The sequence below is a fragment of the Neomonachus schauinslandi genome, chromosome 8 (genome assembly GCF_002201575.2).
Source record: "Neomonachus schauinslandi chromosome 8, ASM220157v2, whole genome shotgun sequence".
In the NCBI taxonomy this organism is placed as follows: domain Eukaryota; kingdom Metazoa; phylum Chordata; class Mammalia; order Carnivora; family Phocidae; genus Neomonachus; species Neomonachus schauinslandi.
This window is the reverse complement of record NC_058410.1, coordinates 110,185,385-110,212,526: the sequence shown is the minus strand read 5'-3', so window position 1 is coordinate 110,212,526 and position 27,142 is coordinate 110,185,385. Positions and strand designations below refer to the sequence as shown.

The 27,142-nt window shown below is 38.7% G+C and overlaps 1 protein-coding gene across 1 annotated transcript in view; it reads right to left on the bottom strand.

Annotated features, from left to right (window-relative positions):
* The window catches only part of KIF6 (kinesin family member 6), a 430,038-nt gene that overhangs the window by 318,059 nt on the left and 84,837 nt on the right, over positions 1-27,142 (bottom strand). Inside the window, exons 5-6 of the mRNA XM_044917220.1 lie at positions 24,717-24,826; positions 6,471-6,600 (exon numbers count right to left, since the gene is read on the bottom strand). Of these exons, the coding sequence (XP_044773155.1) occupies positions 6,471-6,600; positions 24,717-24,826 (240 nt within the window). The remainder of the gene's footprint in view (positions 1-6,470; positions 6,601-24,716; positions 24,827-27,142) is intronic.

Here is a 27,142-nt window from a genome sequence, read left to right as displayed (position 1 = left end):
GCAGAGACATTTGGAAACCATGGCAACAGGCCCCTCCCCAGAAGATCAGCGAGAACAGCCAGCCAAGACCAAGTTTACCCATCAATGAGAATGGCAGAACTCCAGCGCTAGGGGAATACTGCACATAGAATTCATGGCTTTTTTACCATGATTCTTTATTCTTTCAAAGTTAATTTTTTTTTAACTGTCTTTTTTTCTTTTTTTTTCTTTGTTTTGAATTTTTCTTTTTCCCTTTTTCAACCAACATCTTATCAATCCCTTTTTTTAAAAAAAACATTTTTATTTTTCAGAGTCATATTCTATCCCTTCATAGTAGTTACCTGTATTTTTGGCTTATATATATAAGTTGTTCTCTCTTTAAAATTTTGAGATAGTTTCTTCTAACAGATTAAAATATACCCTAAATCTCTAGTGTATGGTGTTTTCTACTCCCCTGCCTGATCACATTCTCTCCCTTTTCTTTTTTCTTTTTTCCTTTCTTAAATCCTCTTCTTTCTTTTTTCAAACAACTTCTTATCAATTCCTTTTATAAAATTTTTAAAAATTTCCATCTTTACAGTCATATTCCATCCCTTCATCATATCAAACCTTATTTTTCTACATATATAAGTTTTTCTTTCTTTAAAATTTTGGGAGGCACTTTCTTCTAAAAGACCAAAATACACCCCAAATCTAGTGTGTGGCACTGATCTATATACCAGCCTGATCATATTTGATCACATTCTGGGCTTTTTTTGTTGTTCCTGTTTTATTTTGTTTGTTTTTGTTTTTATCTTTATCTTTTTCTTTTCTTTTTTTTTCTTTTTCTTTCTTCTCTCTTTCCGTTTCTTGTTCCACTGCTTCAGGTCTTTTCTGATTTGTTTAGAGTATATTTTCTGGGGACGTTGTTACTCTGCTAGCATTTTGTTCTCTCATTAATCTATTCTCCTCTACACAATATGACAAGACGGAAAAAATCACCTCAACAAAAAGAACAAGAGGTAGTACCGACTGCCAGGGACCTACTCAATACGGACATTAGTACGATGTCAGATCTAGAGTTCAGAATCATCACTTTAAGGATACGAGCTGGGCTTGAAAAAAATATGGAAGTTATTAGAGAAACCCTTTCTGGAGAAGTAAAAGAACTAAAATCCAACCAAGTAGAAATCAAAAAGGCTATTAATGAGGTGCAATCAAAAATGGGGGCGCTAACTGCTAGAATAAATGAGGCAGAAGAGAGAATCAGTAATATAGAAGATGAAATAATGGAAAATAAAGAAGCTGAGAAAAAGAGAGATAAACAACTACTGGATCACGAGGGCAGAATTCGAGAGATAAGTGATACCATAAGACGAAACAACATTAGAATAATTGGGATCCCAGAAGAAGAAGAAAGAGAGAGAGGGGCAGAAGGTATAATGGAGCAAATTATAGCAGAGAACTTCCCTAATTTGGGGAAGGAAAGAGGCATGAAAATCCAGGAAGCACAGAGAACCCCTCTCAAAATCAATAAAATAGGTCAACACCCCGACATCTAACAGTAAAACTTACGAGTCTCACAGACAAAGAGAAAATCCTCAAAGCAGCTCGGGAGAAGAGATCTGTAACCTACAAGGGTAGAAACTTAGATTGGCAACAGACCTATCCACAGAGACCTGGCAGGCCAGAAAGGACTGGCAGGATATATTCAGAGCACTAAATGAGAAAAATATGCAGCCAAGAATACTCTATCCAGCTAGGCTGTCATTGAAAATTGAAGGAGAGATAAAAAGCTTCCAGGACAAACAAAAACTAAAGGAATTTGCAAACACAAAACCAGCCCTACAGGAAATCTTGAAAGGGGTCCTCTAAACAAAGAGAGAGCCTAAAAGCAACATAAACCAGAAAGGAACACAGACAATATATGGTAACAGTCACCTTACAGGCAATACAATGGCACTAAATTCCTATCTTTCAATAGTTACCCTGAATGTAAATGGGCTAAATGCCCCAATCAAAAGACACAGGCTATCAGACTGGATTAAAAAACAAGACCCATTGATATGCTGTCTGCAAGAGACTCATTTTAGACCCAAAGATACCCCCAGATTGAAAGCGAGGGGGTGGAAAACCATTTACCATGCTAATGGACAACAAAAGAAAGCTGGGGTGGCAATCCTTGTATCAGACAAATTAGATTTTAAACCAAAGACTGTAATAAGAGATGAAGGACATTATATCCTACTTAAAGGATCTATCCAACAAGAAGATCTAACAATTGTAAATCTCTATGCCCCTAACATGGGAGCAGTCAATTATATAAGGCAATTAATAACAAAAGCAAAGAAACACATCAACAGCAATACAATAATAGTGGGGGACTTTAACAACCCCCTCACTGAAATGGACAGATCGTCTAAGCAAAAGATCAACAAGGAAATAAAGACTTTAAATGACACACTGGACCAAATGGACTTCACAGACATATTCAGAACATTCCCTCCCAAAGCAACGGAATACACATTCTTCTCTAGTGCCCATGGAACATTCTCCAGAATAGATCACATCCTAGGTCATAAATCAAGTCTCAACCGGTACCAAAAGATTGGGATCATTCCCTGCCTATTTTCAGACCACAATGCTTTGAAACTAGAACTCAATCACAAGACGAAAGTCGGAAAGAACTCAAATACATGGAGGCTAAAGAGCCTCCTACTGAAGAACGAATGGGTCAACCAGGAAATTAAAGAATTAAAAAAATTCATGGAAACAGATGAAAATGAAAACACAACTATTCAAAATCTTTGGGATGCAGCAAAGGCAGTCCTAAGAGGAAAGTATATAGCAATACAAGCCTTTCTCAAGAAGCAAGAAAGGTCTCAAGTACACAACCTAACCCTACCCCTAAAGGAGCTGGAGAAAGAACAGCAAATAAAGCCTAAACCCAGCAGGAGAAGAGAAATAATAAAGATCAGAGCAGAAATCAATGAAATACAAACCTAAAGAACAGTAGAACAGATCAACGAAACTAGGAGCTGGTTCTTTGAAAGAATTAACAAGATTGATAAACCCCTGGCCAGACTTATCAAAAAGAGAAGACAAATGACCCAAATCAACAAAATCATGACTGAAAGAGGAGAGATCACAACCAACACCAAAGAAATACAAACAATGATAAGAACATATTATGAGCAACTCTATGCCAGCAAATTAGATAACCTGGAAGAAATGGATGCATTCCTAGAGATGTATCAACTACCAAAACTGAACCAGGATGAAATAGAAAACCTGAACAGACCTATAACCACTAAGGAAATTGAAGCAGTCATCAAAAATCTCCCTACAAACAAAAGCCCAGGGCCAGATGGCTTCCCAGGGGAATTCTACCAAACATTTCAAGAAGAATTAATACCTATTCTTCTGAAACTGTTCCAAAAAATATAAATGGAAGGAAAACTTCCAAACTCATTTTATGAGGCCAGCATTACCTTGATCCCAAAACCAGACAAAGACCCCATCAAAAAGAAGAATTACAGACCAATATCCCTGATGAACATGGATGCAAAAATTCTCACCAAAATACTAGCCAGTAGGATCCAACAGTACATTAAAAGGATTATTCACCATGACCAAGTGGGATTTATCCCTGGGCTGCAAGGTTGGTTCAACATCTGCAAATCAATCAACATGATACAATACATTAACAAAAGAAAGAACAAGAATCATAGGATCCTCTCAATAGATGCAGAAAAAGCTTTTGACAAAGTACAGCATCCCTTCTTGATCAAAACTCTTCAGAGTATAGGGATAGAGGGTACATACCTCAATATCATAGAAGCCATCTATGAAAAACCTATAGCGAATATCATTCTTAATGGGGAAAAACTGAGAGCTTTCCTCCTAAGGTCAGGAACGTGGCAGGGATGTCCACTATCACCACTGCTATTCAACATAGTATTGGAAGTCCTAGCCACAGCAATCAGACAACAAAAAGAAATCAAAGGCATCCAAATTGGCAAAGAAGAAGTCAAACTCTCACTCTTTGCAGATGATATGATACTTTATGTGGAAAACCCAAAAGACTCCACCCCAAAACTGCTAGAACTCATACAGGAATTCAGTAAAGTGGCAGGATAGAAAATCAATGCACAGAAGTCAGTGGCATTCCTATACACCAACAACAAGACAGAAGAAAGAGAAATTAAGGAGTCGATCCCATTTACAATTGCACCCAAAACCATAAGATACCTAGGAATAAATCTAACCAAAGAGACAAAGGATCTGTACTCAGAAAACTATAAAATACTCATGAAAGAAATGGAGGAAGACACAAAGAAATGGAAAAACGTTCCATGCTCATGGATTGGAAGAACAAATATTGTGAAGATGTCAATGCTACCTAGAGCAATCTACACATTCAATGCAATCCCCATCAAAATACCATCCACTTTTTTCAAAGAAATGGAACAAATAATCCTAAAATTTGTATGGAACCAGAAAAGACCCCGCATAGCCAGAGGAATGTTGAAAAAGAAAAGCAAAGCCGGCGGCATCACAATTCCGGACTTCCAGCTCTATTACAAAGCTGTCATCATTAAGACAGCATGGTACTGGCACAAAAACAGACACATAGATCAATGGAACAGAATAGAGAGCCCAGAAATGGACCCTCAACTCTATGGTCAACTCATCTTTGACAAAGCAGGAAAGAATGTCCAATGGAACAAAGACAGTCTCTTCAACAAATGGTGTTGGGAAAATTGGATAGCCACATGCAGAAGAATGAAACTGGACCGTTTCCTTACACCACACACAAAAATAGACTCCAAATGGTTGAAAGACCTCAATGTGAGACAGGAGTCCATCAAAATCCTAAAGGAGAACACAGGCAGCAACCTCTTTGACCTTAGCCGAAGCAACTTCTTCCTAGAAACATCGCCAAAGGCAAGGGAAGCAAGGGCAAAAATGAACTGTTGGGCTTCATCAAGATAAAAAGCTTTTGCAAAGCAAAGGAAACAGTCAACAAAACCAAAAGACAACCGACAGAATGGGAGAAGATATTTGCAAATGACATATCAGATAAAGGGCTAGTATCCAAAATCTATAAAGAACTCATCAAACTCAACACCCAAAGAACAAAGAATCCAATCAAGAAATGGGCAGAACACATGAACAGACATTTTTCCAAAGAAGACATCCAAATGGCCAACAGACACATGAAGAAGTGCTCAATATCGCTCGGCATCAGGGAAATCCAAATCAAAACCTCAATGAGATACCACCTCACACCAGTCAGAATGGCTAAAATTAACAAATCAGGAAATGACAGATGTTGGCGGGGATGCGGAGAAAGGGGAACCCTCCTACACTGTTGGTGGGAATGCAAGCTGGTGCAGCCACTCCGGAAAACAGTATGGAGGTTCCTCAAAAAGTTGAAAATAGAGCTACCATATGATCCAGCAATTGCACTACTGGGTATTTACCCCAAAGATACAAAAGTAGGGATCTGAAGGGGTACGTGCACCCCGATGTTTATAGCAGCAATGTCCACAATAGCCAAACTGTGGAAAGAGCCAAGATGTCCATCGACAGATGAATGGATAAAGAAGAGGTGGTATATATATACAATGGAATATTATGCAGCCGTCAAAAGGAATGAGATCTTGCCATTTGCAACAACGTGCATGGAACTGGAGGGTATTATGTTGAGTGAAATAAGTCAAACAGAGAAAGACATGTATCATATGACCTCACTGATATGAGGAATTCTTAATCGCAGGAAACAAACTGAGGGTTGCTGGAGTGGGGTTGGGTTGGAAGGGATGGGGTGGCTGGGTGATAGACACTGGGGAGGGTATGTGCTCTGGTAAGCGCTGTGAATTGTGCAAGACTGTTGAATCTCAGATCTGTACCTCTGAAACAAGTAATGTAATACATGTTAAGGAAAAAAAAAGAAGAAGAAGAAGGTAGCGGGAGGGGAAGAATGAAGCAGGGGAAATCGGAGGGGTAGACGAACTATGAGAGACGATGGACTCTGAAAAACAAAATGAGGGTTCTAGAGGGGAGGGAGGTGGGAGGATGGGTTAGCCTGGTGGTGAGTATTGAGGAGGGCACATTCTGCATGGAGCACTGGGTGTTATGCACAAACAATGAATCATGGAACACTTCATCTAAAACTAATGATGTAATGTATGGGGATTAACATAAGAATAAAAAATTTAAAAAAAATTATGAGAAAATTCCTATGATTAAAACATTTAAGGAGTTTCCATTGGTTATCTGCAAACTAATCTGTAGAAAATTGAAAATATCAAAGGTACAAGTCTAGAGATCAGACCCTGCTTCTTAACTAAGCTGAATGACCCTGGGAAAGTCTCAATTCTCTGAATCTAGAATTTCTTATCTGTGACATGAAATCTGGATGAGATTGTCTTTGAGGTTGTTCTGTCCCTAAAATTCTATTAGATCTTATAATATGGAAAAGCAGCTTGCGGATAAAAGTTTATTACCTCAGCAATCATTCTGTTGGTGTCTCCTAAGAAGAGCAGATTTAGAGCTTCTTCCTCTGTGGCTGCCTGATGGAGAGACAGGTTTTTCAGGTGAATGATCTGATCAGGGTCCTCGAATATTGTCACTTTCCTAGGGAAATGGGAAGCAACAAAACAAGGGACTTTGAGAATGAAAAGAACTGAAGTCTTCTTACAGGTTTATTTTTAAAAAGCTGTAGAGTACTACATCTTGAACTTATAAAATCAAACAATACACAAGACGCTGTACAGTACTGGATACACATCAAAACACTGATGTTCCCTTGACAGTAATATTAAATAGTCTGGGGGATGAAAAGTATATCACAATCTCCTGATTCAAGGCCATCTGTCTTTGCAATCGTCGGATCACTAAATCATACATATTCTTGCCGAATTAAAAATGCAAATAGATAACCTTCTACCTATATATCAGGGAAGTCGGCTACATTGTTTTTTCTCTGTCTAATTCAGCTTCTTACATAGGTAAGGCACTAATTCTTCTTCTTCTAATTTTTCCCTTTTGTTCAATTTCATATCACTTTCAATTTACATGACCTTTCAAACTGGTTAGCTCATCAATTTAAACATGCTAGAAATTGAAGTATCTGTCATCCTTCCAGGAGTTATTACCTTGTCTAGTTTTCTTATCAAGATGAGTTTTAAAATTATAATAAAGTTTTAGTTTGTCATTATTATTTTTATGTCCATCAAATGTGTTTCTTAATCCTTTTTTTTTTACATCATATCTTTTCCCTCCATTACATCCTTATGGTCAAAGCTTTCGGTCTGGAATCACATTCATCTATTACAACTGCCTTCATGGGATGCCAACATCATTTCCTCCCCAAGTGAATCTTAACTCTGTTTCCAGAGTTGGCTTGTCAATACTCTCCTTGGAGTCTTTTTAGGACTTTCTGCAACTGAATACAATGTGAACTCCTTATACTCTGCATCAAAGGCCCACCAATTCAACCAATGAAATTACTAAAGAGAGTTCCCTTCTGACTCTTGAGTGTGCCTCCTTGATTTTCTTAAGAATTGTTAAGGAAAGAAAATCTTATAATTCACTAGTATTGCCAAAAATTACCTCGGCATATCAGCACTTGCTTAAGGCATTTGGGATCGATGATAAGGGCATCATCTAGCATTATTTCTCCTTTAAACATACAAATAGCCAATGGACATGTGTCACTTGTCTATTTATAAAAACACATTTAGAATACCTTAAAAATAGAGATTTTGCAAGTATCATTTTTTTTCATCCTTCCCTTTGGTAAAGAGGTTATCTGGGCTTTCATATGTAGTTTGTGGGTAAGATACTAATTGATGGAAGAAAATGTAGCTCTACCACAGCACATCTGTGACCAATATGTCACTAATAATGTAGTCCTTTGCCAAGTTTTGGACTCCTTTTTGTCTCCTTCAACAATACCAACTAAGATGGAAAAAGATCTCTTCCCTTAATGAAAACAAGTGTATTTTATTTATTTTTCAACAAGACTCATAAGTGAGCTTATTAAAAACGCTTAAGAGTTGAAAAATGCTTGGAAAACATGAAGGCATTTTTAACTGAAATGGATGAATTGTGTTCTATTTTTAGGAACCCTCTCTATTCCTTAAACTTTAGATCCACCCTGACTTTCTAAAGTGCTCGAGAAGGTTTAGCTAAATTCAATCACTAGGGACACAGAAGTCAGAATGCTTCCTAAATCCACAGATTCTGGGTGCAGGAAATTAAGTAATACTGGAAGGAAGATGAAAACAGGAAACAAGTGAGGAGATGGTACATTCAAAGTGAAAATAGAAGAGAGTTCTTTTTCAACACAGAGCTAACAATGAATTCTCCAACTCTGAGGCCAAGTCATCTGTGATACATGTTGAACCACCAAGCCAGAGACAGCATTATCTTGTGCAAGTTCAGAAAAGGGGGAGGCTGGGGGAGCAGGAAATGATTCAAAGAAGAGAATGCTCATGCTCTTTGGGCACCCAAAGGGTGCCAGGCACCAGCATTGTTTCCTTTAATCCAGTTGTTCTCACCTTGGCTGCACACCGGAACCATCTGTGGAACTAAAAGCAAACAATAAAAGGCTGATGCTGGGTCCCGTCCTAAGAGATTTTAATTTGATGGTTCTGGGGGCCTCGTCTGGGTATCAGAATTCACAAAAACTCCAAGTGAGTCTAGCGTACAGTCAAGATTGAAAGCCACTGAATTCATCTTTAATAACCCTACAAGGTAGATACATGGGGTGGAGATTTCTGGTTTCTTTATCTTTACTTTCCACCCAGTTCCACCCCATGCCCAAAGGGGAAAATTGCTCATCTTATGGGTTGCAGGAAGTTACTCTTGAACTACACCTACTAATAGGCAAGGTCACTGTGAATTTTAAAAAGCTAGTCTTTTCTCGGCAAGTTTCTTGTCTACTCCCTGACTTCCCATACAGCTGATGGGTCAACTAAGTCACCCATCAGCCACAGCAGTAACTAATGCTCAACTGGGGATTATGATCTACCTAAACATCCATATGGTTTTTAACATTACCAAATCAAAGAAACCTAAGTGCTGGTAGGGACTCAACATACATACATCTCTCACCATTACTTCACTGAAATAAGAAATGCAGAAAACAAGCAGGTTTGGAATTCTGAAAGTGTTCATTTGTTAGACAGCCTAAATGGGTCACTGATATGGGATTATATTTACATAGAATAGTTAGAAGCATAAGGTAGAAAGTGTGAAATGTCATCAGAGGCATTTGGCTAAGCTACTTCTTTCTTCTAAATCACTGAGAACCTTTGATCTCCAGTGTGGCTACTTCAGAACTACTACACTTCTATATTTACTTCCAGGTCCTTGCCCAGCTTTGTCACTTTGATCAAAATACAATTTGCACATGCCCCCAGTTTTTCTGTCTAGAACTCTCAGCTGTCTTTTGTGACCCATTCCTATGCATCTCTCTGATGCTTTTCTGATATTATGTTTCCCTCACAATTGTCTGATTTCTTGCCCATGGAGGTTTTGAAAAGTAAATAAAACAGCAGGTTGGCGTCCAATTTAGTTTGGCTTCTTTCATGGTTCTCTACTTAGGGCTCATCTGTGGCCACCCTGTAAAAGGCTCTACCTCTGGCATCCTTCTGGAATCTTCTGTGGTGCAACTTTCTCTCTCCAGTCAGGATCTCCCTTACCAGTTCTTCTCCTCAGATTCTTCCCTGGTTTCTGCCCAATCCCTTGGGCATGAGGCTTTGTACTTCCTTCATAGCCCTGCCTGCCTTCACTGAAAATCCCTTTTGCACTAAGCCTGACAGCCAATGTGTCAGCCCCACCCACTCTCATGCCTTTCCTCACAGAAGCCCAGCCTGAGCCATGCCCTGAGTACTAACTCTTGCCTAGGTGGGCTAATCTGAGAGTGAGAATGTTTTAAACTTTGCTGCTGGTGGAATGCGTTTTCAAAGGTGGGGGAAATAAGAACCATTAGCAAAAGTTTCTCATCAAGTTGCTTCATTCCTTGGCCTTTTCTTTTTCTCTCTCTCTCTCACAAATCAATAGCTATTTCCTGAATCCTTAGTCTGCCACTCAATTCTGACTATAATTTTCATGGGCTTGAAAGAGGGCTTTATTAGAGTTTCTTAAATAAACATCCTAATTCCAAGATGGAAACCCCCCAAACTATTTATTTGATTCTTTCTGAAAGGGCTTGTGAATAGTTTTTCCTACAAAATGTTTCTAAAATGTTTAGATTTCAAGCAAAAAGTCACTGATAGCCTTAACTTGGACACCTAAGTGGAAAAGTTCTGCTAAGTATACTCGGCCTGCTTAATGATGGGGAAGAAGCGGGCTTTGTGTTTTCTCTGTAAACAGAGAATCTTTTCCATTTGGCTAAGTAGTTGGAATTTGTAGACTCTTTCTAACTGGCTGGAAGACAGAAAAGAGCAATAGCCAAGCTCTTGTTCTCAATAACGGAAGCCATCAATGAAAGAACCCTCCCCTCCCCACACCCTACCTCCACAACATTCCAATACCACCAACTTGCTGAACAGGAACTTTCCAGGAGTTACTGCAATGAATCTGGTTTCTCATTTACATGTTGTAAACACGTGTTGCCATGGTACTGGGTTTTTTTTCCCCTACTTGCAAATGCCCCCTGTGATTATGCAGGCACCCTGCACAATGGCACCATGTCCAAGGGGGTGCAATTCACATCATAAGTTTGTATATTTATTATGAAAAAATGTCTGTCAGAGGGCAGTAAAGCATCTTCTAACAAAACTAGCATATTACAACAGTTTTCCAACAGATGGCAGGGGCGCCTTTTAATAATTCACAGGAAGGTGCTATCCAGAATAGAAGTAACCCTGTCTAGTTAGTTACCTTGACTCAGAAATATCAATAGCAGGCCAGCCTCATGAAAATGGAAGGGGATCCAGTCAGGTTCTTCTAAATAAATGGATATGTTTCACATGTTGTAAACACAGTCACACTATTCATTTTAATGAAGAAAATACTCTTTCATTCAGTGGTTTCAACCTCCTTTTTTTTTCCCCACCCCAACACACATTCTCAGAAGCTCTTCATGGTAAAGATTTGAGAAAAGGGAAGCGGCAAATTTTTAGGAGACATGTAAGGGGAACCATCCTTCCTGCATTTAAATAGTTTTAAAGTTAGATTTTCTTCAGATTGACTAAAAATCTAAGAGATGTCCTCTGTTATATAAAAAATTGGAACATTCCTTGAGGAGGTTTTACAAATCTGTAATCCATTTTTATATTGGTCTTAATCTAGACAGAATGGACTAAAAGTAATGGATATTTTTTCTATTTATTGAAAATTTTTTCTAGTAGATTGAAAAACATATCTTTTCTTTATAGTTTTATCTAATATTGTATCTTTTTACTGATAATGAAGAATCTAATCAATCACATGACATTTTAAAAACTAAGTTATTTAATTTCACCTACTAAAAATACCAGTTTCTCTAGCAAATATTTAAGGAATCAATTATATCAATTCTCAATAATCTCTTTCAGAGGAAAGAAGCAGAAGAACTATTTCCTAATTCATTTTATGAGGTCAGCATTACTTAATGCCAAAAATATACAAAGACATTGCAAGAAAACTAAAGACTAATATCTCCCATAAACACAGATGCAAAAATCCTCAACAAAATATTAGCAAGTCAAATCCAACAAAGTAAAAAAAGAATTTATGCCACACCAAGTGCGATTTATCCCATGTATACATGGTTGGTTCAATATTCAAAACTTAATTAATGTAATGCATCATACCAAGGCTAAAAAAAAAAATCACATGACCATATCAATAGGTGCAGAAAAAGTAACAATATCCACCACCCATTCATGATAAAAACTCTCAGTAAACAAGGAATTATATTCCACTGTCTGGATGTACCAAAATTAATTTATTCCTTTACCTACTGAAGGACATCTTGGTTGCTTCCAAGTTTTGACAATTATGAATAAAGCTGCTATAAACATCCATGTTTATGAGAAGAGTGTTGTTTCTTCGACACATTAATTATACCTAGTATGATTCTGTCTTTGACTATCACGGGTAATTCTCATTTTGGTCTTCCATTTCCATAGCAGTGGCCAACAGCTTCCAGTTCTCTGTCTTGAGTTCTTGCTAATTTCCAATTATATTCAGCCATAAATATCATGTTCCTTCTGGTGTTCCAGACTCACAAATAATCCATCATTTAATGAAATGCCTTATTTGACTTAATTCCATATAGTGATTATAGAGCCATACACTAAAAAATTTATCTTTTTCAGAGCTACCAACTTATTTTTCTAAAGAAAATATTTTTCCTCTCATTTTTCACTAATACTTGCTTTCTCATTCAGACTTCATGGTTGCACCATCAAAATTATGTGGTCAAGTTTTCCACATTAGGGGGAATTATAGCAGTAAACAGATCTAGAGGCCATGGATTTCTAATTTTGGAAAACCATAGCATTTCCTATCAGGGAAATAGCTTTATACACCTCTAAGATTATGCTATTGCATTTGACAAGTTCTGCACCTATTTACTTTTATTTATTTTCATTTTAACATAAGGTTTATTTTTTTCCAACTATAAAAGTCATACATGCTTCTTGTGAAAAAGTTTGAAAATTTAAAAAAGTAGAAAGAATTAAAAAAAATAAAAACAGAACCCCACCACAAGAACAATGATAATGCATTGATATACTTCCTTAAAACAATTTTCTTATGCTAAATATTTAGCAGATTTGTGGTAAAAATTTAAGTGCAGGCATGTTATTATATCCTTTAGTATTAATAATACATTTTCTTCTATTTTTTAGGATGCAGGTGCAGGGAAGAAAATAAAGTATCCACATGGATTTTTTTTCCCCCAGATAACTAATTGTGACTCACAGTGCAGGCTGCCTTTATGGAATCTGTCCCCCCTTCTGTGTAACTGTTAAGTTCTGGTTTTTGTTCAGGGAATTATTTAAAAATACTAGAGTTTCCCAGACTCCCTTGCAACTACAACTGGCCATGTAACATAATTCTGGTCAGTGACAAGTACATGAAAGTCAAAGGATAGAGCTTCTGGGGAAGACTGTTAAAGGACAGGCTCAGCTAGCACATGCCTGCCTCATTTTTTCTTCCCGGAATGTGGATATGCTGCTGAAGGTAGGGTAGTCATTCTGCATGAGGACTAAAGCCATCTGCTAAGACTGGTTCCAGCAGAATGATAAAAGGAAGCCCCAGTGGCATCCTGAATCTTCTATAGCAGCCCTGGCTCCCATCTCTAGAATCCTTACTGTTGTGTGCAGGTTTGGGGCAGGGCGAGGGCAGAAGTCAGGTGTAGGGGTGGACAGACTATTTAGTCAAGGCACTATAAATTGGGCTGCTATTATAAGCAGTTGTTAGTTAATTCACTAACAAAAATGTTCAATCCAGTGACTGAATAACTCTTCCCTTTATCCACATTAAATCGTAATATGCTATAGGATCTAATTCTGGTTTATCTGTTCTCTCTTTCTCATCTGTCCAATTCTGAAGTGGTACAACACAATTTCATTATTAGAGTTTTACCTAACTTGAATATATGGCATCACTGGGTCCTCTCTCATTTCTCTCTGTTTCAGATATTTCTTTGCTCATCTTGGTTGTTTTTCCTTTCAGATAAGCTCTGGACTCCTACCTGTTTTTTAAAGTCTTTAAGATATTGCTTGGAATTTCACTGAACCCCTACATAATGGGAAGAGCTGACCTCTTCAAGGTATTCACATTTCTCGTTCAGAACCAGATTAACAGCTCTCCATTTACCTTCAAAGTCTTCTTTTATTTTTCACCAAAAAATGCACTACCTGTATTGTCTTCACAAAGACCTGAACATTTTACCTTCTTTTGCTATTGTAAAAGGGATCTATTTTTACCATTATTTCTTCTAACTGGGTTATTCCCAGGGTGTCCTTCTTGGATTGAGTCACATATGTACTAAAAGATAAGAGGTGGCCAGCCAGCCTGAGTAGCATTGGTCTGATCTGTGGCTCACAATAACTTTCACTTGGTATCTTACAGTCTTCAACTGTCCTAGAACTCAGTCTGAAAACACAAGGTCAATTATAGTCAGCTAAACAATACATAGGCTAACCTGCATGGAAGTTTCAGAGCAGGGAGATTAATGAGTTACCTGTGACAATTATCACCTGGTCCAGATGAGCCCTCTAGCTGTCTGAGAGATCCTCTTCCCCTCACTCTAGATTTCATTGGAAAGGCTTTTCCCCATGCATCCTCTCTCTAGGCTGGCTCAGCACTGCCCCCACCTTGGCAGCACTGCCAGCTCTTAGCTCAGTCAGAACTTTGGTCTTGGCATATGCCAGTGAAATTAGGAGATCACTGAGAGAGTAGGCTATGACAGGAGATTATTGGTTGACATGGCTCCATTCATGAGACTATTGCAGCTCTAAATCATTTTTATGTCTTTTTTGCATGTACACACATTATTAGCTGGACAGTTGAGAGCAGTTGTGTTTTGCAGAAGTTTCTTGTGGTGTTTCATGTGGATGCTGCATATTCCAACTAAATGGTACATTCATTGAGGATAAACATACAGTATGACTTCTTTGTAATGCCCCAAAAGAGCTGAGATTCCTGCAGTATAGTAAGTGCTTGGTATATATGATGCTGACACTCTCAAACAGTTGTAATCATTTTTTCTGTATTGTTGAGCTGTAATAGTCAGATGGGCTTCCAAACCCTGTGTATTCTTCTAAATGACAGAATAAAGTGACCAAGGAAGCCTAAACCAGTCAATACTTTTTTAGGTAATCTTACGGTTTTGCTTTTATACTCAAAATTTAAAACAGATTGAAAAATTACATTGTATCAGACCAAACCAAATGATTCATAGAGCAATTATGAAGACTAAGTGGACAGAAAGTCAAAGAAAAACAAATCCACACTAACACGTAATTTTAAAAGTGCATTTCAACTCTTAATCTTAGAAAAAGAAACTGTATGCATTTGTTTATATGTAACATATGAGAAAAATGGAATAGATTTAGGTGACAGTGTTTTCCCTGTCCTTAATTAATCTCAAGTGACTAACAACCCTAAATATCACAGATATATTTTTACATGCCAGATGTATGAGTGAAAATGCTGCATCTGTTTCTTCCCATCCTTCTACACATCACATATGAGGCAACAGTTGGTGAAAGCTAACACCTCTGTTATGGACTGAACGGTTGTGCCCCCACAAAAACTTGTATGTTGAAGCCCTAATCTCTAATGTGATGGTATTTAGAGGTGGGACCTTTGGTAGGTAATGAGGTTTTAGATAAGGTCACAGGGTGGGATCAATGCCCTTATAAAAAGAGGAAGAGAGACCAGAGTGCTCTCTCTCTCCACCATGTAAGGTCACAGCAAGAAGGCAAGAAGAGAGCTCTCACCAGGAGCCAAACCTGCCAGTTCCTTGATATTGGACTTCCCAGCCTCCAGAACTATAAGAAGTAAGTGTTTGTTGTTTAAGCCACCCAGTTTATGGTATGTTGTTCTGGTAGCCGAGCTGACAAAAACAGCCTCCTATATAAGACATTTCAGATGCTGAGAATGATCTCTTCCAATTGGCCATTCAGAGTATGGGTTATTACACTAGTGGGACAGGCTTTGGGTAGAAGTGTCATTCTGGGGCTGGAAAGGTTCTCTATTCCCTCTGTTAGGTAATTGACAATGTTCTATTTCTTCAAGAACGCAGTCCCTGGCCAATCCATGAAGTTCATAGAGTGTAACTGACCATCACTAGTCACTGGTCACTTGCTCAGACCATCCTGTAAGACAGCAGCCCCACTTCTCAAGAGGTTGCCTTCCAGCTATATCAGTAGTTGACTCGGTTGAAGATTGGAGTTAGTTTTAACTTTGAGATCTATGCTTATAGGCCCAGGAATCTCCAAAAATGCTCAATGCGACCAGAAAAATAACACAAATAAAAAATATGCAATAGGTAGGAATAAGAACTGAAGGACCTGGGGCGCCTGGGTGGCTCAGATGGTTAAGTGTCTGCCTTTGGCTCAGGTCATGATCCCAGGGTCCTGGGATCAAGCCCCATGTCCGGCTTCTGGCTCAGCGGAGAGCCTGCTTCTCCTTCTCCCTCCACCTCTCCCCTGCTCATGCTCTCTCTCTGTCTCTCTGTATCTCTGTGTCTTGAATGACTAAAAAAAAAAAGAACTGAAGGACCCATGCTTCAGCTAAAGGCACTAAATTAAAAAATTTTAAACATAAAATGTGTAGGCCAAATAAAGTAGATTTGCTACCCATCCAAGAGGAGAACTGAGCATAAGTGGAAATATTGACTTGGAAAAGGACAGAGTTTCCTGAGGCTAGAGAAAAGTAGGTGAGTGGGAAGCAGGTGGGAAGCAGCAAGTTGGGGGAATTCATATTTGGCAGCTTCTGTCTGAGGTAAGGATACAAGTGGCTTGGAAGAAAAATGGAGCAGGCAGTACATGACAACAGAGACAGACATTTGATATAATTATTGTGAGTAATGGGAGAAAAAGCACTGGGTACATGAAGATATTGCTTAGCAGACTGAGGGCCTAGCTGAGCTTGGAGACCATAATGTGGCAGAGTTTCTCCTCCAGCCTTCTCTGAACCCCCAGGTGGAAATTAGTATCCTCCCATGTACTGTTAAAGAACCCAGGGCATCTTATCACTTGGTATGTATGAAATGATCTGAAATGTCTGATCTGATCATGTCTGAAATGATCAATTTATGAGTCTGTTCTACTAGACTAAGGTCCCTTTGAGGTAAAGAACAGGTACTCTCCAAGTCTTGCAGAGTGTTAGACAAACGACAGAGCTGAACAGGACTCAAAGCTTTGGCTCACACAAGAGGCTCCAGAGGCCTGAAGAAGCCCAGAAACCACAGTCTGCTCAGAGCTCAGATGGAATGCCAGGATACAACACAGATGTCCAGGGCAAGAGCATCAGCACCCCCAGCTTTGATGCTTGATGGACGGAGCTTGATATCATGATTCATTCTTGGCAGACATGGAATCTCAGGGAAATATCACATTATCTATGTGAACCACAATTTAGTCATCCATAAAACATAGATTAGGATACCTACTTCCTCAAATGAGATACTGCATTTAAAGTCCCAAGGACAGGGACCAGCACACAATAGGTGCCCATCTCCTCCTTTGGAGAGATTTTTCTGGTATCTCTAAAAAGAACCTTTCCTAGGTGGATGAGGGAAGGGATTAATACAGACCACCTTCATTAGAATCACCTGGGATGTTTATTCAAACATTTGAATTTTCTGGAGGTGGGGGGCCAGGAATCTGCATTTTTAACAACAATCCAGGTGATTCTCATACATAGTTATAGTCTCATTCATAGTTAAATGTCAAGCAACTGGATTATGTATTCCAGTTCTGTCCCTCCTTTTTACTGCCGTTGCCACCTAAATGGTCCTCATCACTTCCCACAATGCTCTGGAGTCTCTCTGACTCCCATCCATCTCATTCCAGCCCTACATGCTACTGACTGATTTTTCTTCTTAAAAGGTGGTTCCAATCTGCTATGCCCTTGAATAAAAAATCTCCGAGAGCTACACTTCCTGCCAAGTCCTTCCATTCCTGCCTTTCCAGTCTCAATGTTCTTACCTACTCCCTTACTGGGGTCCAGTCAAATAGGTCTATTACCTATGACAGAATAAGCTCTATGCTTTTCCCCACCTTTGTGTCCACATGAATGCCACATTCCACTGCCCCAAGTCCTACCTTTTCCCTTCCCTCAAGGACTATATCATGTACCACATTCTCTGTGAATCTCTGATCACTTGACCTAATGTGATTTCTTTCTCCTTTAAGCCCTAGTCATTCTTTGTGCCTCTCTTATGATGGTTTTCATATTCCACCTTATGCTATTTTGTACTAGGTTTACCTACTCAACTGTGAGTTCCAGGAAAGGAAAGACTATGTTAGTAAACTCGGTGCCTAGCACAAAGTGTGGAATCAAGCTGGATTTCAATAAATGTTTGTTGAATAAATGAATGATTATACATGACTAGACTGTAAGCCATGAGGACAGACACTGTGCTTTAATCTTTTCTGTAACTCCTGCAACACTTAACAGTGTTTCATATCTGGTAGGTATTAGAAATGTGATGAATTAAACTTAACATCCATCAAATTTTATCTTTCCCTTTGATGACAAATTATTTTACAACACAGCCAAGATTTCAATACTGGATGCCGGAGTTTACTGACTTTTTTCTAACAGTAATAACCATGGCTGTCTTTGAAACCTTAAGTCTATTATGTATCCCTATTTAGGAATACTAAAATTACACTAAAGTAAGGTGACTATTTTCCTTATGGTTAAGACCAGTAGTTATACTATTTTACTTCATAAGACATACTTAGATTCTAACTATATTCCCTTTATAGCATATGACATAAGGACTTTCAAAAATAGATGTTTTATTTTTATTTAAATTACTAAATATAGAACACATTAAATACACATGTCTCTATACAAATATATAGACACTTTTTAAAATTAAGCTTTGTATTTTGTGATCATTGTAGATTTGCATGCAGTTGTAAGAAATAATGTACCCATTACCCAATTTTTCCCAATGTTAACATCTTGTAAAATTATATTAAAATATCACAACCAGGACATTGGCATTGATACAATCCACTGATCTTATTCAGATGTCCCAGTTTCACCAGTACTTGTGTGTGTGTTTGTGTGTGTGTTTAGTTCTACGGAATTTAATCACATGAGTAATTTTGTGTATTCACAGTCACAGTTTAGATACAGAATAGTCTGTTACCACAAGGATCTCTCACTGGCCTTGTATAACCATTCCCACTTCCCTCCCTAACTCCAGTCAACCACTCAGCTGTTACCTACTTCTATAATTTTGCCATTTAAAAATTATTCCATAAATAAAATCACACAGTGTATGACCTTTTGGGATTGGCTTTTTCACTCAGCATAATTCCCTGGAGAGTGAGTCACCCAAGCTGTTAAATGGATCAATAGTTCATTCCTTTTTGCTGTTGCTATTTTATTAACTAAAGGTCCATAGCTTCTGTTAGGGCTCACTCTTGGTGGCATATATTCTGTGAGTTTGGACGAGTGCATAATATCATGCATCCACCATCATACTATCATATACACTAGCCTGTCTGCCCAAAAAGCCCCCCGTGCTTCACCTATTCATCCCTCTACCTCTCCTCTCCCCAGCTACTAGTGATCTTTTTACTGTAGCTATACTTCTGCCTTTTTCACGTCTTATAGTTGGAATAATATAGTATGTAGACTTTTCATGTCTTTTTGTGGCTTAGTAGCTCATTGCTTTTTATTGCCAGATAATATTCCACTGCATGGATGTCCCACAGTTTGTTTTTCTATTTGCCTATGGTGGGGCATCTTGGATGCTTCCAGTCCTTGGCAATTATGAATAAGGCTGCTATATCCACTTGTGGGCAGCTTTTTGTACTGATACAAGTTTTCAGTTCATTTGGTTAAATACCCAGGAGCCTGACTGCTGAATCATATCCTAAGAACTATGTTTTATTTTTTAAGAAACTGGAAATTGACTTTCAAAGTGGCTGTGCTATACCGCATGAATGAGAGTTCCAGTTGCTCTACATTCTTGCCAGCATTTGGTATTGCTAGTTTTTTAGGTTTTTGCCATTCTAGTAGGTGCCTAGTAGCTTTAATTAGTGATTCCCTAATGACAGATGATGTTGAGCATCTCCTCACATGCTTATCTACCATCCATACATCTTCTTTGGTGAGGTGTCTGTTCAGGTCTTTTTCTCATTTCTTCATTGGATTGTTAGTTTTCTTATTGTTGAGTTTGAAGAGTTCTTTGTATATTTTAGATACAAATCTTTTATCAGACATGTGTCTGGTAAATATTTTCTCTGTCTTTGGCGTATCTTTTTATTCTCCTGACAGTGTCTTTCAGAGAGCAGAAGTTTTTAATTTTAATGAAGCTTAACTCATCTATTTTTTTCTTTCACGGATCATGCTTTTGGTGTTGTATCTAAAAACTCCTTGCCAAACGGCTACAGCAACATTTGCAAAAAGCAATTAACTTTAGTCCGGTACCCTGACATCATACATACAAATTCTGTAGGCAGTCTATAGGCAAATGCTTCAGTAACAGCTGAGAGTTGCAGCTCATTAGGATGTAAAAGAACAAGAAGCAGAAAAGGCAGAGTGCTCATAAGAAGAGCATCCAGCTGGTGATTTGGGGGAAGTGGTGTTGCTGCTCAGTGGTGAGAAACCTGCTACTGATAGCTATTATTATGCAACATCAAAATGACCTTGGATTTGATTACACATGGCTATGCCAAGTACACGAATGTGGAAGCGATCAAATGTGTATATTGTCATTGTCCCTCAAATGGATGACTGCAAGAGAGAACCAAAGTCAACAGACATTTTACCTCCTATTTTTTTGGATCGTGTTCAGAGTGTTTGGGACATTCCAGCTCGCAACAATGAAACCAGTCAACCAAACGGATAGGATTGCAGAGTTAGAGCTTGTCCCAGTTTAAGAGTGTGTGAAACCAGATTAGCAGTACATACTTTTTTTTTTTTTTTTAAGATTTTGTTTATTTGACAGAGAGAGACACAGCAAGAGAGGGAACACAAGCAGAGGGAGTGGGAGGGGGAGAAGCAGGCTTCCCGCAGACCAGGGAGCCCGATATGCAGCTCGATCCCAGGACCCTGGGATCACGACCTGAGCTGAAGGCAGACACTTAATGACTGAGCCACCCAGGCGTCCCTAACAGTACATACTCTTAATCCAACCCAGGTACAGCAAAAGTCACATTCCATTATGAAGAATTACTTGATAATCTTAGTAAAAGGCAAACCTAAAATCCCCAGAAAGCCAGCAGACTCAATACCAGCCAAATCTCATAATCCCCACACCAAAAGACTGCAATTCTTGAGTTGTTTTGGAATTTTATAGTACTGAATATATTTGGAGAAAATAGGCTATACTCCTGGGATATGGGAATCTTCTTTCATAATGAGAATCTTCTCATTTTCATTTTAATGAGGTTTGTTGTCATGTAATTATATCCCAAAATATAAGATAAGAACATCTTTCTGTCCACTTTTGTATAGCTGTGGGGAAGGGTGGTAGTTCTCTGAAAATATCTGTTTTGTAACTGAGGTCACTTCTGACTTGAGTCGGTGAACTGGTTCTCCAACAGGAGGACAAAGCTACCAAAGAAGGAGCCGTAGTTTAAGACAGAAAGCTAGTGACATCTACAGAGACAATCTGATCCACTTTGAAAGCCATTACTAAATGTCAGGCATGCCAGGAAACATAGAGACATACAGTGAATTAAAGCATTGTCCTTGCTCTCAAGAGGCTGAAGGCTCTTTTCTAGGAGAAAAATATAAAATATCTACATCACTTCTTATTTTTTGTGAGGGGGAAAAGAGTCATCAAATAAATCCTATCCTGTGAGGTCAACAATCTTTGAACTCTAGATATTGGAAGTTGGAAGGTTGTTAAATATTATATAACCCAATGGCCACATTTTACAGACAATGAGAAACCCAGAGGGGTGCCTGGGTGGCTCAGTCATTAAGCATCTGCCTTTGGCTCAGGTCGTGATCCCAGGGTCCTGGGATCGAGTTCCGCATCGGGCTCCCTGCTCAGCGGGAAGCCTGCTTCTCCCTTTCCCACTCCCCCTGCTTGTGTTCCCTCTCTTGCTGTCTCTCTCTGTCAAATAAATAAATTAAAAAATTAAAAAAAAAAAAAAGAAAGCTAGAAAAGTGAAAAAAAAATGTCTAAGATTGCAGGGTTGGGACTAGAACCCAAATTTCCTGACTTGTAATCAAGTGTTCTTGACTCTATAGTACACTGCCTCTCTTAGAATTCAGTGACTTTGCTCACTCCTGCTTCTCATAGTCAGGCTGCGTCTTGTTATGTCAATTAGACCCTGATTCATAGGGCTCATGCTGTTTTCCCTTTCATGCTCTTCTTCAAAAAGTCTACTTCACAGTTTCAATTTGACAGATAATTTTTTAAAATATTAAGAACTTACTTTGGCCTACACGGTAGAGAGACTACCAACTCAAGTAAGGCATGCTTCCTACCTGTGAGGAATTTTTTATAAACATCAGGTAGGGTACTCTCAGACACCAAAGTTATGTATGTATGTGAAACTTATTACCACCACCCAATCAAGTTTTCTAACAGAGATCATCTTTTTAGTCAATGCTTCCTTAATTCTCTGGGCCCCACAGTAAAATCTTGAAGCTATTTTTGCTACTCTGGCATGAAAGTGGGAGTATGTGGTTTTCAATCCCTGCTGTACCATTAACAGATCAGTTCTGAAACCTGGGCAAGTCATACCTCTCTGGGTTTACTCTCCTCAATTAGTAAAATACAGAGAATGAACTTGCTATACTTCATCTTCTTTTCAAATCCAAGCAAATCCAAGGTGAGAGGAATAATCAACATATTTTATTTCTAGCTAGCTATCATCTATTTATTTATTTTTTAAAGATTTTATTTATTTGTCAGAGAGAGAGAGAGGGAGAGAGAGCACAAACAGAGGGAGCTGCAGGCAGAGGGAGAAGCAGGCTCCCTGCTGAGCAAAGAGCCAAACACGGGGCTCGATCCCAGGACCCTGGTACCATGACCTGAGCCAAAGGCAGACGCTTAATTGACTGAGCCACCCAGGTGTCCTGTCATCTATTTTTTTTTATGCATATCTCTCAAATTTCTCTCTCCTCCGCTATGTTTGTCAGAACCAAGCCCTTCATTTCTGAATTATTGCTAAGCAGGCTTCAAGCTCTTCAGTGTAGATGTGACTTGTTAAAAGCAATTTTAAGCAAGATTTAGCCTACAGGTCCGGGTTAGACTGGAGGCTAGAAAACTAATTTAAAAGCCTATTAGAATAAAGATCAATCTCACAGCAAAAGTCTGTCATTCAAGCACTTCAAAAGCGGTCTCTCAAAAAAAGGCCTATTGGCCTTTCTGATTTTATTTCACGTGACTCCTCAACACATGGCCTTTCTGACCACATCTTCAGGTTGTTTTTTTAAAATTTAAGTTCATTTAATTAGCATATATTGTGGGCGCCTAGGTGGCTCAGACGTTAAGTGTCTGCCTTCAGCTCAGGTCATGATCCCAGGGTCCTGGGATTGAGCCCCGCATCGGGCTCCCTGCTCTGCAGGAAGCCTGCTCCTCCCTCTCCCACTCCCCTTGCTTGTGTTCCCTCTCTCGCTGTGTCTCTCTCTGTCAAATAAATAAATAAAATCTTAAAAAAAAAAAACTTAGCATATATTGTTGGTTTGTATTATTAGTTTCAGAGGTAGAGTTCAGAGATTCATCAGTTGCATAGAACACCCAGTGCTCATCATATCACGTGCCCTCCTTAATGCCCATCACCCAGTTACCCCATTCCCCCACCCACCTCCCCTCCAGCAGCCCTCAGTTTGTTTCCTAGAGTTGAGTCTCTTATGGTTTGTCTCCCTCTCTGATTTCATCTTACTCTATTTTTCCCTCCCTTCTCTATGATCCTCTGTTTTGTTTCTTAAATTCCACATATAAGTGAAATCACATAATTGTCTTTCTCTGACTGACTTATTTCACTCAGCATAATACCTCTAGTTCCATCTTCATGTTTTAAATGTTGCTGTTTCTAACCTTCCTCTGAGGGACTTCTTACCTTTCTACAAACTTAATTCCAATAGCTTCCTTAAGACCAATTTCTTCCATGGAGTCAGATTTTTCCTTTCTCTTCTTATATTATTTAATTAACATAAATATTTAGAGTACCAATAATAATCCCCCTTCCTAACTCCCTCTAATGAATATAGTTGGCATAACAGAGATGATATGTAAAAACTCTAGTCAACAGTAAAAGGAAGAATACATATAAAGGTGATGTAAAGAGTATAACTTATTTTCTTTAGTATTTTCTCTTATTTCCTTTGCAAAGTAAAGCAAGCAACTGGTTGTTGGTCTTTGTGGTAGAGGATTAATATATGTTTTTAAATTGTTTTAGAATATTTAATAAGAAAATTAAAGTACATTTTCTTGGCTACCAACTCCTGATATATGATGTCTGGACAAAAGGATATGAAGTATTACCATTAATATGTAATTTAGGCAGATACTCAAACAAGCAGTGAGTAATGTTATACAAATGCTGTCAGGGTAACTTAGTTAGTAGGTAAGCTCTGAAGACTATATTTCAGTCATGATGCAATCAGTGCCAATCTGACCAACTGATTGTCAGTGTCAGTCTTAATAACAGTAGAGAAGCAATGAGGAAAACAAAGTTTTATTTTCTCTCTTTCATATTTCTTATTGCTGCCTGAGCCCTAATTTGCATCCCCTCCTCAGAGAGAGGCCACAATTAGAGGAGTAAAGGGTTTGATTTGATAAGAGTAAAGCAGAACTGGCATATCCCACCAGTCGTCTCAGCACCCACTCGGAGGACATCCAGCGCACTCTCTTGCACCAACTCCAAAGGAGATTTTCCCAAGAAATGGGTTTCAAGCAATTTTAGTTCCCATCACCACTGTCTGCTTGTCATAACTGAAAAAATATCCATTATATTACAAAAAGATTCTGTTATCCAGTATTTGTTAATTATGATTGAGACCAGAAACATACAAAGTTTCAAAGGAAACAATTGAAGGGAACATCTGAAAGTGATTTTTCCCCCCTTCTTTGTTGTTCTGCTACTCACGGCAAATCTTCCAGACTGGAGGCTTCGTGTCTTGGATCCAGTAGATCATAACCACATTCATTGTAGATTTCCAAATAGGAAATGTGCGTTGTATGTATTGTGCTGCTGTCCTGATTGGAAAAGGGGAAGACATTGTTTAATGGCTATAAATAACGATCCAGCTTAGAGGAGGATGAACACATTTATCACTACAGTTCCTCACAGCTTTCTCTCCTTTACTCTCTTCACTTTGTATGGTTTCCATTTTCAGTTCGTGACACTTTCAAGTTGCTAGTTACCATATGCATGAAGCCTTTTTTTTTTAATAGCCAACACCCATGATTACAAGCAACTTTAGTCTGTTGTTTTTTTATTGGTTCCATGTTATATATACATGAAGAGTCAATACACACTTAAAGTGAGCCAACTTGGTTGCAGAACTGTATAACACACCATTTTTTACTTTCCAGACCCCAAAAAAGGTTACTATGAAAAAATAAACTTACATTCTGTGAATAGCCTATTCATAAAAGAAAACAGAACTGTGACTTCAGTTTTAAAACTTCAGTAGCAAAAGAGTTTCCATCTTCAACCATAATTCTTTTTTCTAACTTTTCCAATATTCAAAATTTCTGATGACATAAATAGGTAACAGACAATAGTTGATAATGGAGAATGAATCCCAGGGGACAGAAATACTTTAGATCAATCAGGTAACAGTAAGAGTAGATATTCACAGCTCACTGCCTGCATCTTATCCGTTGGGTGAATTTTCCTGGCCCATGTGGCAGATCAGGGATACTGAGCCATTGGTTTGAGAGGTATTTTCTGTGGGTCATTGCTGGTGAAGTGCATGACACAGGCATCGATGTCATTAGGATAAAAGTCAAGGCGACAGGTCCTGTCTCAGTTCTGTCAGCAGACAAAAAGGACCCACTCTCTCTGAGATGGAATAAAATGGAATTTTTTTCAGGTCTCAAGAAAATTCCAGGCTCAGTTTTCAAGACCAAGTATCAATTAATAGCACCTTCTTCTTGCTTCTCCCAAAGTACAAATTCTTCCATTTTGGCAAATAGAGTCCAACTTCTTGTAAGGGGACAATATATTTGTGCCTTATGGCAAGAAGGTCAGCAGATTGTCAGAGAAGAGAATTCCTATTGATTCTCACCCATATCCAAGACAATTCATTTGACAGATACTATTCAAAGGGAGAGATGACCAAGTCACAGAGATGGGGGAGAGAACAGGGGCCTGCAAATCCAGAGCTGGAATCCTAGTCCTACTTGCTATGAGCCCCTGTGATGTCAGGCTTCAGTTTCCACACCCATTAGTGAGGCAGTTGAATAATGAATCCCTATGTGTTCTTCAGATAAAAATTAATATGATTCTCTGGTCCTAACGTGACTCAAACTACCCAAAGAAAAACACCAACATTTCATAAAAACAAAACAACACCTAGAAAATTAAGGCAACTCTCAGGCAGCACATGACTAGAGTAAAACACTCAAGCTACAGCTGAAATTCCATGTTCTGGTGGTTTGGGAGGGTGACAGCATGGACCGAGTCTCTACTAAGCAAATTTCTCCCAAGCAAATGCTGGAAATCCTCCTGATGTGGGCGACTCTGGCTGCTTATGCTACCTAACACACGGCCTATCAATCAGATTAGGTTAGTAAAGGCATCATTTCAACATCATTCTGTGGGTTATAACTTGGCTTAGCACAGGTATCAGAGACCATAAATACTAGCCAGACTCTGCATGGCCTTTAGTCTAATCCAGTTTTCCCTAAAATGTCCCATGAAATATCTTGTGGAGAAAGTGTTCCACGATCAACATATATGCTGTCCCTCTCTAGAAGATTCTCAGAGCACGTGAAAGGCCACAGGGGATCATTTACCAACTTCCTGAGATCCCGTTAAAAGCAATATATTTCTTTTTTTGGGTGGCGGAGATTTCTTTTTATTATGTTGTTAGTTACCATACAGTAACTCATTAGTTTTTGATGTAGTGTTCCATGATTCATTGTTTGTGGATAACACCCAGTGCTCCATGCAATACGTGCCCTCTTCAATACCCATCACTGGGCTAACCCATGCCCCCACCCCCCTCCCCTCTAAAACCCTCAGTTTGTATTTCTAAAACTTACCTGACCATATCTGAAATATCCCATCTCTTATAGTTTGAGATTTTAGCAGAAAGTTCTGGGCTCATCTTAGCATGAGAAAAAGCTGGGTTTGAACCCTGGATCTGGCATTTATAACTGAGTGATCCTGCATTACCCACAGCTGTTTAATTGCAGAATTGGGGAGAATAACCCTTATCTTGCAGAACTGTTGTGACAGAGAAATAGGGTTCTGTACTTAAAATCCTGCCAAGAATGTGTGGCCCTGTAATAATCCCCAATAAATCCTTGCTGCTGCTACTGTTATTATTATTGCTATTGTTA